We start from the raw sequence: 15,467 nt of genomic DNA, 5'->3' as shown, positions 1-15,467 counted from the left end.
CGATAGAACAAACTGAAAGATTATGTAGGACAGCACATTTAAACGCACGTCTACAAGAAATGCTATTTTAACCTTACAGAATTTTAAGGATTCATCCTCATTCTCATTTTATCCCTTTCTCTTCCTCTCTCTTTTTTTGCATCTGATGATTGTATACTACAAGTGAATTGACATCCTAATTTCAGTTCACCTTTGCAAGCGTCGTGCACAAATAATTTCTGAGCCAGCCCCCTCGTCTGTAAAACGGAAAATGATGACGTGCCCCTTCAGAGCCGTGAATAGTTGTGAAAGGGAAATAAATACACAGGCTTCCCTAACCACAGTCCGTGCTTTCATCCTCTGCCAGCTCTACAATGAACATGCCCAAGTTTAACGAGCGGAGCCAAACAACACTCTTCCCGTCTGCCTTCCTTAATGGACTGTGAGCGTCTAACGACTATACTTATCTGCTACGTAGCAGAGACTTTGCAGGCCGACTCCAACCGCGCTACAAATCCAAGAAAAGCGTTTTTTGGTTTGAAAACCTGGGACTGAGCCCAGAACACCCGTAACACAAACTTGCAGACTCAGCCCGCCCGCCAAACTCGCCTAGGCCCCGCCCCCTGTACCGCCCCCTGCGCCCATTGGCGCGTTCAATTTACGCCAGCACCAATGGGCGGAGGCGGCGACCGCGCCACCTAAAAGCCGAGCCCCAGGCGTTGCGCGCAGAGCGTGGCAGCAGCCGTAGGCGGTCACGTCGGATACGCACCCCCTTCCTTACTTCGCTCTGCGAGGAGACCTCCGCCGTGTCCCAGGACCTGCAGTTTCCCCCCAGTCCGAGGGCCCAGTTCTCCGAGGGCCCAGTTCGCGTTCAGAGGTGAGGGACCCATGCAGGCCGGTGCGAGGCCTGGGGGGGCGGGAGGGTGGGGTGTGGCGTGGGCTCCCCGGCCGCGGCTGTGGGTCCGCACACCAGCTTCAACCCTCGCAAGTTCTGGGAGGCCCTTACCTGCTCGCTTGGACGCTCGCAGCTGTGTTCTGACGGAGGGGTGGCTGCTGCGTGGCCTGCAGTCGTTACTGGCCGGGCGCGGCCCGCTGGCGGCAGAGACTGGCCTAGGGTCGGGGACTCGGTTTATGGTGGGGGCGCGCCGGGGGCTGCGGACGGAACCGCCATTAGCGGCGCGGGGTCCGCGGAGCCGGGTTACCACCGCGCGGGAACCGAATGCGTCTGCGTGAGGCGGCCCCGCCTTCTGAGCTCGGGAGCGAGTTTCCCGAGAGCGGGGTTGTCTCATCTGATGCTGCCTCTTTTTTTTTTTTTTTCTGAAGTTGGAAACGGGGAGGCAGTCAGAGACTCCCGCATGCGCCCGACTGGGATCCACCCGGCATGCCCACCAGGGGGCAATGCTCTGCCCATCTGGCGTTGCTCTGTTGCAACCAGAGCCATTCTAGCGCCTGAGGCAGAGGCCAAGGAGCCATCCCCAGCGCCCGGGCTATCTTTGCTCCAATGGAGCCTCGGCTGCGGGAGGGGAAGAGAGAGACAGAGAGGAAGGAGAGGGGGGAGGGGTGGAGAAGCAGATGGGCGCTTCTCCTGTGTGCCCTGGCCGGGAATCGAACCTGGGACTCCTGCACGCCAGGCCGACGCTCTACCCGAGCCAACCGGCCAGGGCCTGATGCTGCCTCTTGAGCGCTCTCAACGTTGTGGAAGTCTAGACTTGGCCAGGTCTTCATTAGTAAAATTATTTTCTTTGGCCTACATATCGGAAAACAGGAGAAATTCTCACCCAACTCAATTGTGATAAATTAGAACTCGGAGTCTAGGGCCTTCATCTCTACGATTTGGGGGCCTGAAGCTTGGCTTTCAGTAAATGTATGTTGGAAATGATGTTCTCCAGATGTTTCACTTTATGACAATAGACAATGTGATTCTCGTGCAGAGTGGTTGTCGGACCTTCTATAGTAAGGGTCTCGCAAAAATGCGATTATTTCCCAAAGGCAACACTGAATTGGGAATTTTCTGATGTGATCTTAAATTGAACTTTGTTGAAGTAAAATCTTCATTTAGTCAATATTTATTTGGTGTTATTGGTGTAACTAATGTTGACTTGTAGTTCTTTTGTTATTTAGAGCCAAGAAAACAAAAACTCAAGGAACATCTATTAAGAAAAACTTTTTTTGCCTACAAACAGGAAAATCCAGATATCTAGGTGAAGTAAAATTTTTAAAACTTTCAGATCTGTAAAATTATGTCAGCTGTCTAGTAAAAATGTTATGTGAGTCACTTGTGTAATTAAAATTTTTCTAGTGGCCACATTTTTTGAGTTTTTTAAAAAGATGAAATAAGTTTTAATAACATTTTATTAAATGCAACATATCCCGTATTGTCATTTCAACATGTAATGCTTAAAAACTCAATTTACATTATTTTTGGCAGTGAGTTTTCAAAATCTGATGTATTTTACACATTTTCAGCACACGTTAATTTGGACAGGTCCCACTGTCAGTGCTCAGTTGCCCCATGGGGCTTAGTGGCTCCCTTGCTGGATTGCACAGCATTAGATCATCATTTCCTGTGTAAATTAATTCACACTGTAAAAGGAAACAGTTAATTCTAAAGCAATATGCGTATTTTTACCAAAATATTGTCTTATGATTTATACAGTGCTACAAAGGCCAGTCTTTCTATAATTTAACAAGGTTTTAGTCAGAGTGTATGTGGGGGTGGAGGAGCATTGTTCTTTGGGAGGTGGCCTTCCTGAATGTTTGGAAATAATTTCTTTTCATCTCAGTCTTCCATTAGAATATATTTGTAGGCCCTGGCCGGTTGGCTCAGTGGTAGAGCGTCGACCTGGCGTGCGGAAGTCCCGGGTTCAATTCCCGGCCAGGGACACAGGAGAGGCGCCCATCTGCTTCTCCACCCCTCCCGCTCTCCTTCCTCTCTGTCTCTCTCTTCCCCTCCCGCAGCCAAGGCTCCATTGGAGCAAAGATGGCCCGGGTGCTGGGGATGGCTCCTTGGCCTCTGCCCCAGGTGCTAGAGTGGCTCTGGTCTTGACAGAGCGACGCCCCAGAGGGGCAGAGCATCGCCCCTGGTGGGTGTGCCGGGTGGATCCCGGTCCAGCGCATGCGGGAGTCTGTCTGACTGCCTCCCCGTTTCCAGCTTCAGAAAAATACAAAAAAAAAAAGAAGAAGAATATATTTGTATTGTTTTGTTAAATTTTAAAAAATAGTACATGGTTGTGACTAAACAAAAACCTGTCAAAAGTATGTAAAGCAGAAAATCAAAAAGTCCTCTCACTCTCTTGAGATAACAGCTAGTAACATCCTTCCAGGCTCTTCCGATCTATCCGAGAGCATGGGCTTCAGAGTGATATGGAACTGGGCTGGAATATGTAAGTCTGCCACTATAACTATAAACCTCGGGGGACTTACCCGGCCTCTCTGAGACTCTTTACTTATATTAAAATGGGATAGTAGACCCTGGCTGGGTGGCTCAGGTGATAAAGCGTCATCCCAGCATGCTGTTGTTGTAGGTTTGATCTCCAGTCAGGGCACATAAGGGAAGTAAGCAGTCAGTGAATACACAACTAAGTGGAGGAATAAGTTGATGCTTCTCTTTCATACTCTCTCCCTACCCTCTTCAACCCATTCTATCTCTCTCTCAAGTCAATGGAAAAAATTTAAAAATAAAATAAATGGTATAGTAATAGGTGTTTTTGTTGGGGACTAAGTGAGACAGTGACTACACTGTGCTATGCCCGGAATAGAGTGAGAGCACTGTAAGTGGCTGTCATTTCATGATCTCTCAGTGGCTTAGTATACAGTGGACTGGTTTTTGAAATAATTTATTTTCCTGGTCTCCCTATTTTTATCCTAACATCATTGCCATTCTTAGGGGAATTTTTTTTTTTTTTTTTTTTTTTTTTTTTTTTTCATTTTTCTGAAGCTGGAAACAGGGAGAGACAGTCAGACAGACTCCCGCATGCGCCCCACCGGGATCCACCCGGCACGCCCACCAGGGGCGGTGCTCTGCCCCCCAGGGGGCGATGCTCTGCCCATCCTGGGCGTCGCCATATTGTGACCAGAGCCACTCTAGCGCCTGAGGCAGAGGCCACAGAGCCATGCCCAGCGCCCGGGCCATCTTTGCTCCAATGGAGCCTTGGCTGCGGGAGGGGAAGAGAGAGACAGAGAGGAAAGCGCGGCGGAGGGGTGGAGAAGCAAATGGGCGCTTCTCCTATGTGCCCTGGCCGGGAATCGAACCCGGGTCCTCCGCACGCTAGGCCGACGCTCTACCGCTGAGCCAACCGGCCAGGGCCATTCTTAGGGGAATTTAAAAAGAAAAAAGTCGTGTTTTAATTTGTATTTATTTTTGTTAGGTACTTATTGATGTATGAATTTATCTGTGTTTCATGCCCTTCCTCATAGTAGAGTGCTTATATTTAGAAGCCAGAGCTGATAAGATTTGTTGATGAATTACTATAAGTATAGTATGTAAAAGAATGGAGTTAAAGATGATTTTGAATGTTTCAGATTAAAAGAGGCTAAAGAGATATGACAATAAATTCAATGCCTGATCCTGTAGTGGAAGGGGAAATGCTATAATGGACATTAATAGGTCAGTTTTCAACTAGAATATGAATATTGGATTAAAGTGGTACATCAAGTAAATTTGATGCTATGGTTATGTAAGAGAAAAATCCCTACTTCTAGGAAATAAACATTGAAATATTTTGGGATAAAAGGCCATCATTTACGATGTGAAAGTTTCGGGTAACACAACTGTATATACTCCATCCATATACATGTTCAGAAAGAATGCAAGTGATACGGCAAGTAGCATAAAATGTTAACAGGCAAATATGGGTAATGAGTATATGGATATTCTTTGAACTACATTTAATTTTGCAACTTTATATAACTGACATTTCCAAATAAAATATATTTTAAAATTTTTTAACTTTAGCCTAACTAAGCAGTGGCACAGTGGATAGAGCATAGGCCTGGGACTCAAAGGACCCAGGTTCGAAACCCCAAGGTTGCTGGCTTGAGCATGGTATCATAAACATGACCCATGGTTGGTCGATGGCTTGAGCTCAAAGGTCGGTGGCTTGAGCAGGGGGTCACTGGCTTAGCTGGAGCCCCCCTGGTCAAGGCACATGAGAAAGCAATCAATGAACACGTAAAGTACAGCGATGAAAGAGTTGATGCTTGTCATCTCTTTCCCTATCTGTCCCTTTCTCTGTCTCTTAAAAATATATATATATTTTAACTTTACAAGCTGCTTTACTTTGGAATAAATATTTTCATAAATCTTTTAGTTCTTTGAAACAAAAAATTGATCTTAGGCTTCTGATTTGAATAGCTGAGTCAATAGTAATACCATATATTGAGATGCAGAGGACTCAGGTAGGAGTGGAGGAATTGGGCATTTTGTTTTGACCATGTTAAGTTTAAGGTACCAATAAGACATCAAAGTGGAGATGCCAAATAGTTGTATTTCTGAAGTTCGGGTGTGAGATTGGGACTGGAGATAGAAACTTGGGAACTGTGTGTAGATGATTTTTATTTAAAACTTAGGGGTGGTAGAGAATAGGCACGGAGGACATTAATTCAAATAAGACCATGACTCGCAACTACTTACATAAATAAGGAATGCAACTGGGTCATGGGGTTTATAATAGTCTTACAATAAGAAGAAAATTCTGAAACTCTGCTTTGGCTTTACCAAGAAATCTTGAAAGTACTGTATTTACACCTTTCAGGAAAATTTTGGATTCTTTTGAGGAGACTATTTTTTATATATCTGTATATATATGTCTTTATGTTTTAGTTTTTTTTATTCAGCGAGAGGAGAGGCAGAAACAGACTCCTGCATGTGCTGGACCAGGATCCACTCAGCAAAGCCCACTAGAGGCCGCTGCTCTGTTGCTGGGCACCTGAGCTCTTAACACCTGAGGCCTTAACACCTCAGGGAGGCCGTGGGACCATCCTGAGCTCCGGGAGCCAACTAGCTCCAATAGAGCCATAGCTGCAAGAGGAGAAAGAGAAGAGAGAGAAATGAGAGGGGGTAGGGGTGAAGTAGCAGATGGGTGTTTCTTCTGTGTTCCCTGACTGGGAATCAAACACAGGACATCCACATCAGATAGGGCTGATGCTCTACCACTGAGGCAACCTGCCAGGGCAATATTTTTTCAATGTAAGTCTGTTACCAAGAACTTAAAATGAAAACTAATCAAAGAAAGTTGCTTAATAAAGGTTTTTGAGGACTTGTTTGAATGATTAGGACAGAATAGTTTAGAATGAGATTTTCAAGTGTTTACATATTATATGAGGAGAGGGTGTTAAGACTTTTAAGAAAATATCTTTAAATTCCTCAGCCATCTTGTTTATGCCATTTAGTCACCCTGTAAAATAAAAAAGTTTTGCTGAGGACAAATAAATCTCTCAGTTCTTTCCTCAGTTTACAATTATGAAGTCAGGTAATTGTAAATATTCTTCCTTCCCCAAATAGGAAACTTCCTTGGTATAGGGTTAAAAAAGATTTATTTATTTTTTTTTTTTTTAAGGAGTAGAGACCAGAGAGTCATGGCATCTGAGGGTCGGGTCCAAGAAGAGACAAAAGTTCTGAAACCTAAGACAAAAATGGTAAGATAAGTACATAGCCCTCAAAACTCTGCCTTTCCCAAAACCTTTCTGAAGTAAATTCTGAAATATTGTGTCTTAAATAACTCTTTTAGGCTGATAAAGAAAATGTCAGCAGACCTCCAAGAAACAAAAATAACATAACAATGGAAAAAATTTGTATTCCTTTAAAACCTTCTAATGAATTAACCAATTCAACTTTAGTAATGGATGCTCATAATTTGGAAAATAATCAAACTCTGCAGTTGTTATCAATAAAAGATGAGCCCCAAGGTCAACATATGACATTAAGCCAAGCATTTCTCATTAAAAAGAAACAGAAGCAAGTGACTACAGAAAAACCAAAGCAAAATGCTAACATGCTCAAGAAACCTGTGCTTGGATCTTATCATGGCCAAATTGTTCAGGCTAAGGTTAATTCATTTCGAAAATCTGTGCAAGTCAAAGATGAGAGTTCTGCAACAACAAAGAAACTTTCAGCTACTATCTCTAAAGCCACGAAACCTCAGCCTACAAATACCAGCAATGTAACAGTGAAAAATCATACAGCCTCAAACATGATGACTACCACCAAATTTGGGAGGGCTGCATCTCATAAAGAACAACTTTTGCATCCTCCTATTAGGAGTCACCACAATAATACCCATACTACCCAGAACTCCCTGAAACAAGATGCCAGTAGAACCTCTGCCAGTGTTACAATTCAGAAGGAGTCTCATGAGAAAGAATCACTACAACTAAGTACAGTTTTATCTAGTGTCAAAACCAGTTCTCAGGAAGTAAAAAGAAGTAAGATAATACCAAGAAGCGCCACCTCTGAAATTATAGCCAGGCCTGCTTCATCTTCTAATACCAAACTGATAGAAAAGTCAAAAACCATTAACCAGCGCAGACATACTATGGCAAAAGCAACTATCAATAGTAGGCCAGCTCAACCCAAAGAAACCACAGAAGAGAGAAAGTAAGTAGAAGTGATTTCATTTACTTTTCAATAGAGTACCACTTGTGAATTTGCTTTATCATTTCCTTGAATGTGTTATGTACCAAATATATATTGTGGATTGTATTTGAGTGTGTTTTATTAGGTTTGATGTAACATAAGTTGAAAGGCCTAATAAAATTGGGAAAATTTTTATAATCTGTCCATTTAAAAGCTCATTTTTGATTCTGAGCATTTAAGACTTAACGTATTTAACTTTTCCTCTATTTGACAATGCTGTCAGCAATATCACAGTAATATTTACGTACTGCTTCTAACTGTAGAGCTCGTCTGAGTGAGTGGAGAGCTAGCAAAGGAAGAATGCTGAAAAGGCCTCCTAGCTCAGTAGTTACCCAGCCCGAACCTGAAAAACAAAATGAAGAACCAGTTGAGTCCTTTTGGACTACCATGGCAGAAGAAGATGAGCAAAGGTTATTTACTGAAAAAGTAAACAGGACATTTTCTGAATGCCTAAACCTGATTAATGAGGTAGAGTCTTCATCTTATATTTGAGAAGTAGTTTATATTTTGCAAATTACCTTCATAAATTGAATTATGTTGTCAATCTTTTTTGACAAGTAATGTGCCGGTGGTGTTACATAAACTTACTATTAATTGTGAGATTATTTCTCTTTAGCCTTTAATGGACTGCATTTTCATTGAATTCATATAAATATATCAAAGGGGTGGTTTTTATTTGAGTTATAAATATTGAATTCCTTTATGATGTTAATCATTTACCAAAGGTGAGCAATACCTTTGGTAATTAATGAGTCAGTCATAATGATGAGTGAGTCATCATTATCACAGGTTAATTAACTCAGATTGATGAAAAAATTTGCAAATGCTCCCATTTATCTCAAGCAACCTCATTATAGTCTTGAACTTGATTGTAGTTTTACTGTTTGAACCAAGATTTGATGGACTGTAATAACTAATGCTAGAATGTTTTCTTTATTTCTTATTTAATCTTGCTTTGGTCCCACACTACTGTCTTAAGATTCAGATCAAGACTGAATATACAGAGTATGATTCAAACGTTACTCTAGTCTTCATGAACATTTTTAAACTTTTTATAGTTCTGAGGACCAGTGAAAATTACAGTCAGGGAAGCTGATTGAATTTTTGTTTTTGCTCAGCTGGGGTTTTTATTGATACTATGGAATTTTTCTGTCCTCTTACTTAACTGTATATAACTTATATAAACCATTACAGATTCATTTTAATCTTAATATCAAAACCTGACAAATAGCATTTAAAAACCTGCAAGTTACTTTTACTCAGAAACATTGGGTAAATGAAACCCACAATACATTATATAAGAGGAATCTAGAACCCAAATGGAAACATCAAAACCGAATAGTGTTAGTCATTTTTTTATTATTTTCGTGTGCCTTGTACTTATGACTACTGTGCTTTTTAATAGTCATTCAAAATAAATTTAGAGTAAGGAGGATAATAGTGATTGTTTTTAATGTATAATTTTCTATCAACTTTCTCACTGATCTTGATTACAGTGAGCTTACTTAGTTCATACTTTCTAGGCTAAAAGATACCACTCACTTTATTTTTTGAAATTTTAGGGATGCCAAAAAGAAGAAATATTGGACACACTGAATGACCTGGTTAAAAATATTCCAGATGCCAAAAAACTTGTTAAATATTGGATATGCCTTGCACGTGTTGAACCACTCACAACTTCAATTGAAAATATTATGTCAATCTATGAGAAAGCCATTCTGGCCGGAGCTCAGGTGAGATGAAAACTTACTGATTTTTATTAATTACAGTGTAAATTATTCAGAATAATTTGGAACACATCACAGCATAACTTAAAAAAATTGTGGTTATAGATCTAGAAGTAATGAATGTTTAAAGGCCACAAGAATTGCATATTATAAAAGCTGGTTCTTGGCCTCTAAAATTTGCTCATATACTATGGATAATCAGACCTTAGAAAATGGATATACTATAAGCTGAAATGTATATTTAATGAAAGCTGCTGGGAGAGATATTTTAGCACATCTTGTCATTTTGCACATTTCCTCGTTAGAAATCTACTGGGGAAATTAAATTTTAATACTAAAATTTATTGAATATAACAAATGGAATTAAATTAGCTTTTATAAAGTTAGCAAGTTCTGATACTTTTGGAGTATATATTAATATACTCATGCTGTGTGTTTGGTCCTGCTTATGTATAGAAAATGGCAATAAATTAATTTCTCTGACATTGTAATTTTTATTGATTTTAGAGAGACAGAGAGGGAGAGAAGCATTCATTTGTTGTTCCACTTATTATACATTTTTTATTGCTTCCCGATTTGTCCCCTGACCGGGGATCAAACCTGCAGCCTTGGAGTTTCAGAACAAAGCTCGAACCAACTGAGCTAACCAGCCAGGGCCTCTTGGCGTTTTTACCACCATAGTGGTTGGATACCATATTTATCACTTTTTCCTACTCTGTTGGTATAAAAAGCCCCAGTATAGAATAAATCATATCTTGAGGCTTTTTGGTTAGTTGTTTAGTTTTGTTTTGTTTTGTTAGTTTTTCTTTTTATCCTTTCCTTGAGAAAAGGATAAAAAGAAATTATGAAAGAAAGTATGTCTACTCATAATACAGATAGTCTCAACAAAGCTAATAAATGTTATTTGACCATTCACCTGAATCAGAAATCAAGTATTTGGTAGATAGTTTCTGTGGTTATTAGGTGTAAAACACTTTGCTGAAGAATGATTGTACTTGACAGAGTCCCACCTAGAAGGGAGTACTAGGTCCCCACTACGCTGAACCAGAAGGGTGATGAACCAGGTGGCAGCATCCCTAGGATGTGGAACTGAAGCGAAGGGTTCACATAGAAAACAGTAGTGTAAAGAGAAAGATGGGACAATAGAGCAAAAATTGGAAAGCAAGGATCATAATTAGCCAAGAAAATTGAGAGCAGAAGGGGTGAATAGCTAAGGACTAAGTTCTCGAACCAAGAATGTGAGCCAGAGCATCTCTTTTATATAATATCTTGAATATGTTGCATTAACAGGCTTGGTAGTTCAAAGGAACATGAGAAGTGCTCATAATATCTGGCACATAATGAACACTTAGTCAACTGTTGAATTTTTTAACCTTGAGCTGTTCAAGGATGCATTTAATACCATCGGAAACAAAAATATAACCATGTACTTGAATATAGGAGAAAAGGAGTAAACTTATTATAAGCATAAACTTAAGTGACCAGTTTTTTAAAAGATATTAATAATGTTAATTTGCCACTTGTTTATTAATTTCATATCAGGCAGGCAGTAATAATTACCAAAGGCTCAAGAAAAATTATGGGGGAAATTTTTAACTGATGAAGTTCTTGATTTCACTTTTATAAATTGGAAAATATATCATTTTTTCAAAATTTGAGTGGCAAAACAAGTGGTCTAAGAACCACTGCTCTGCTTTAAAATATGAAATTTAATCAGTTTTAATATTTTTCAACTTGTACAACATAGAGTCTGAAAATATAAAACTAATGTGTATGCTTTCTTCATTTAAAAAAATCAAGCCTATTGAAGAAATGCGAGATGTAATTGTAGATATTATAACGATGAAGAATCAAGAAAAAGTTAAATTTGGTAAGTTTCTTTTGTTTCCTTGAAGTGAATTGTGACTTAAATTTCTTTGCTGAATTATTTTTGATCATTTTAAATTTTTTAATGTGTAGATTGATCATTCCTCATACTTCTATTGACGTACCTTTGAGATTTAACAGCTTTGTGTAGTATAAAGAATTCTTAATTAGGAGGTCTCATTCAAAACCCAAATTTGTCACTGAGTGTCTGAAAATTACCTGACCTCTGTAGGTTCTTAACTTCCTGTCTTGAGATTGAGGTACTTTTACTAGAGGATCTTTAAAGACTTTTTACCTGTTAAATTCTGTTATGTGTTCTGTGCTGTAAAGAAACTCATTTAGGAATTCTCTTTGCTAGAAGAGTATATTGAGAGAAAATAAGAGATTCGGCCCTGGCCAGTTGGCTCAGTGGTAGAGCATCGGCCTGGCGTTCAGGAGTCCCGGGTTCGATTCCTGGCCAGGGCACACAGGAGAAGCACCCATCTGCTACCACCCCTCCCCCTCTCCTTCCTCTCTGTCTCTCTCTTCCCCTCCCGCAGCCAAGGCTCCATTGGAGCAAAGTTGGCCCAGGCGCTGAGGATGGCTCCATGGCCTCTGCCTGAGTCGCTAGAATGGCTCTAGTTGCGACAGCAACGCCCCCTGGTGGGCATGCCAGGTGGATCCCGGTCGGGCGCATGCAGGAGTCTGTCTGACTGCCTCTCCGTTTCCAACTTCAGAAAAATACAAAAAAAAGAAAAAAAGAGAGATTCGTTAGCTGTCAGGTCTATAAAATGCAAAGGTTTTCTAGATTAAGATATAACTTGTGCCTTGTGCCAATTACTGTGAATTTTTGCAAGAAATTTAACCCCTTCCTTATCTGTAAAACAGAATAATGTTTATATCTTCCTAAAGATTCTTGGGACCATTGAATGTAAATAAGTATCTAATTCTGTGGCACATAGTAAATTCATTAAACTTTAACCATTATTAATATTAACTAGCTTAGACGAGAGGAGAAATCACTATATATAAATGGAAGCTAATTTGTTTCCTTGTTTACAGTTACTTCCAGTTTTTTATTATAACACCCAATCACAAATGTTTGAGCACCTATTGTATGCCTCATTGCTTGTAACTATTTTCTTTCGATAAATTTTAAAAAGAGTCAGTTTGAACTTTTTACAGCTCCTGATCTGTGCTGCTAAATTGTTTTCCAAACAGTTACAAATATCCTTATTTTCAGTACACAAATGAATTTAAAAAATAGAGATGTAGGTTCAGGGCTAGCTTGACTTGTGGTGGTCTGGAACGCTGAGGTTTCTGGTTCAAAACCCTGGCTTGCTGGGTCAAGGCACATATGGGGGTTGATGCTTCCTGCTCCTCCCTCTTTTCTCTCTCTCTCACCCTCTCTTCCCTCCCTCCCTCCCTGTCTCCCTCCTTCCCTCCTCTCTCTCTAAAAATGAATTTAAAGAAAAGGATTTTCTAGGTCCAGGGTTAAACTTTAAATAAAATTAAAGATCATACTGAAATTCTAAGTGTGTTATACATGTGTTGGTTACATGTTACCCCCAAAAAATTTAATGAGGTTAATATGCTTATGGATTTTCTGTGTGCAAGGGGATCATCTTTTGTCAGTATGTTTAGTTCAACAGCGACTATTTCTATTTATGGTTGCTGTTAATATGCCCCCATGTGAGCATACTGAAGATGTATATGATCTGATCTTAGTAGCAATATTTAATGAAGGAGCTTGAGAAGGAATGGTCAGGGAAACAGGAAGAAAAACCAGGAAAGTCAAGTATACTACAAACGAAAGGAGGAAAGTTTAAGAATAACCCAACTTGGCAAAATGGGTGAAGGGGGATCCAAGGATATAAGATTGCAGTTATAAAATAAATAAGCCATGGGGATGTAATGCACAGCTGGTGGCTATAGTTAATAATACTATATATATTGCATATTTGAAAGCTGCTAAGAGAGTAGATCTTGTCGAGTACTCATTTTTCAAGACCCAGCATAAATGTCACTCATGAAGCCTTTTCTAGCCATCTTCCTGTCTCACAAGCAAAGTTAGTTATTCCTTTTTATGGATTCTTATCTCAATTATAGTCTTCTTATTTTATAATTATTTTCAAGCATGTCTCTTTATGGAATATGAACTTAAAAGATAGAGATCATTTCATTCTTATATTTTATCTATAATCCCTGACACATAGGTGTTAGTATTGTTCAATAGTTGTCAGCAATATTTACTTAGGAAAAGTAATGGTTAAGAGATGGATTGATTCTTTTGTTTTGAAAATCTGGCTTACTTTGGTTAACTTGAATGTCTCCTGACTTTGTTCTTTAAATTTGACCGAAATTTTTTTTTTTTTTTTCTTTTCTTTTCTGAAGCTGGAAACGGGGAGAGACAGTCAGACAGACTCCCGCATGCGCCCGACCGGGATCCACCCGGCACGCCCACCAGGGGCGACGCTCTGCCCACCAGGGGGCAATGCTCTGCCCCTCCGGGGCATCGCTCTGCCGCGACCAGAGCCACTCTAGCGCCTGGGGCAGAGGCCAAGGAGCCATCCCCAGCGCCCGGGCCATCTTTGCTCCAATGGAGCCTTGGCTGCGGGAGGGGAAGAGAGAGACAGAGAGGAAGGGGGGGGGGGTGGAGAAGCAAATGGGTGCTTCTCCTATGTGCCCTGGCCAGGAATCGAACCCGGGTCCCCCGCACGCCAGGCCGACACTCTACCGCTGAGCCAACTGGCCAGGGCAAATTTGACCGAAATTTAACCTATAAATGTATTTCTATAGGAGAAAATTTTGAGGAGGCTTGTACAACCAAGGAACAAATCCAAGAAATCAACATTGAAGATACTGATGTTCATCTAGAGTCAGGAAAACCTGATATAGAAAATAAACATCATAAAAAGGTGGTATTTCAAGATTGTCAAAAAGATGAATTTGACAAAACAGAAGACACAGCCAATGATGTTAGAACCCCCAATACAGAAACTAGGGCAGGTTGCTTAATTAAATATAACGTCTCTACTACACCATCCTTGAAAAGGTAAGCTTTTAAAGAGTAATGTGACTTGTTTTTATGCTTAGGGATAATAAATATGGTAGTTAAAATCTTAAGGATAGCTTCAATTAGAACTTCTGTTTGTTAATAGAAAGGTTTCAAACAAATCGAGTGGCATTGGAACATTACTTTTAAATATAGTGCATTTGCTTGCTTTGCCCTAAATATTGTCATTTTGAAAAAAAAGTTTTATGTCATTTTATCTGATTGCTGATTGTGTATTATTGATAACAGTTGGTTTTGGAATTCAATTATTAGCAAGTTCTAAAGATATTTACGTATCTACTGTGTATAAATAAGTTGTAACAAAAATTGAGAAAGGAATTAATTAAGTCCCTTATTTCAAGGAGCTTGCAGTATCTCTGTAAAACAAGCATATGGTTGTAACATACAAGTTATGTTATAATAAATAGTATCAGAAGGCAAAGTTGAAATGTTAATATGTTTTTTAACTTTGGGAATAATTCTGTGGGGTTTTTGTTTTGTTTTAGTGTGAAAAAGAAAATGCAATTTGATGAAACACATTCTACATTTAAAGACCTAAAGTTTCTAACACCAGTTAGACGTTCTCACCGTCTTCAAGACAAGACTTCTAAATTGCCCGATATGTTAAAAGACCATTATCCTTGTGTGTCTTCATTGGAACAGTTAACAGAGCTGGGAGATGAAATCGATGCTTTTATATGTCGTCCTAATGCAGCACTGTCCCGAATGTGTTTGGAGACTAAAAGTGCAGAAGAGAAAGAAAGCTATGATAATGAATGAAGTTTTTATTATTCCTGGAGGGTTTTTTATGTTGTGGCTTCATGTGTCTGTTACGTCAGGATTTGGCCAAGTACCTAAGTATTCGCAGCAGTGAGCTCTTTTGCTAACATTCACTTTATAGCAGGTGTTGCCTTCTGTGTGTCAGAATTAATCATACATTGTCTTGTCTATCTCAAAAGACTAGATATTCTCTACTAGGTAGGTAAATTTTGTCAACTAGTTTGTTATGTTCCTTGAATATAGTTAAGAAATGTTAATTAGTTTTGGTAACTGATCATTGTAAAGGGTAATTTTAAAACTAATATGGATGTGATTGAAAATCATAGACTCATTTATGTTTATATATTTCATTTGTATAATAGCACTTTTTGTTCTCATGTTTTAGAGAGTAGGATTTGTATTCTTTTTAAAACCGTGCCTATCAAGTTAACAATAAATTTAAATATCT

General features: G+C 39.6%; 2 protein-coding genes across 3 annotated transcripts in view; one reads left to right on the top strand and one right to left on the bottom strand.

The window, feature by feature from the left end:
* The window catches only part of VPS36 (vacuolar protein sorting 36 homolog), a 57,565-nt gene extending 56,374 nt beyond the window's left edge, over nucleotides 1-1,191 (bottom strand). The window contains exon 1 of the mRNA XM_066234368.1: nucleotides 986-1,191. The gene's annotated coding sequence lies outside the window, so the exon portion shown is untranslated. The remainder of the gene's footprint in view (nucleotides 1-985) is intronic.
* On the top strand, nucleotides 718-15,467 carry CKAP2 (cytoskeleton associated protein 2). Of its 2 annotated transcripts, none has more exons than XM_066234365.1 (9): nucleotides 718-856; nucleotides 3,303-3,362; nucleotides 6,537-6,615; nucleotides 6,708-7,573; nucleotides 7,876-8,080; nucleotides 9,175-9,345; nucleotides 11,140-11,209; nucleotides 13,984-14,239; nucleotides 14,746-15,467. In XM_066234365.1, exons 2-9 carry the CDS (start codon nucleotides 3,343-3,345, stop codon nucleotides 15,017-15,019), a joined length of 1,941 nt encoding a protein of 646 aa, XP_066090462.1. In that variant the 5' UTR covers nucleotides 718-856; nucleotides 3,303-3,342; the 3' UTR covers nucleotides 15,020-15,467. The 2 variants fall into 2 exon arrangements, with proteins under 2 accessions (XP_066090462.1, XP_066090463.1); XM_066234366.1 differs by lacking the exon at nucleotides 3,303-3,362 and adding an exon at nucleotides 2,101-2,180.

Source organism: Saccopteryx bilineata, chromosome 6 (assembly GCF_036850765.1).
Source record: "Saccopteryx bilineata isolate mSacBil1 chromosome 6, mSacBil1_pri_phased_curated, whole genome shotgun sequence".
Classification (NCBI taxonomy): domain Eukaryota; kingdom Metazoa; phylum Chordata; class Mammalia; order Chiroptera; family Emballonuridae; genus Saccopteryx; species Saccopteryx bilineata.
This window is presented reverse-complemented; position numbering and strand designations above follow the sequence as displayed.

Coding starts and splice junctions, on each gene's coding strand:
- CKAP2 (XM_066234365.1), top strand. CDS start 3,343: ATGGAACTGGGCTGGAATAT. Junction 8,081..9,174: donor GCCTAAACCTGATTAATGAG/GTAGAGTCTTCA, acceptor TTGAAATTTTAG/GGATGCCAAAAAGAAGAAAT. Junction 9,346..11,139: donor CCATTCTGGCCGGAGCTCAG/GTGAGATGAAAA, acceptor AAAAAAATCAAG/CCTATTGAAGAAATGCGAGA.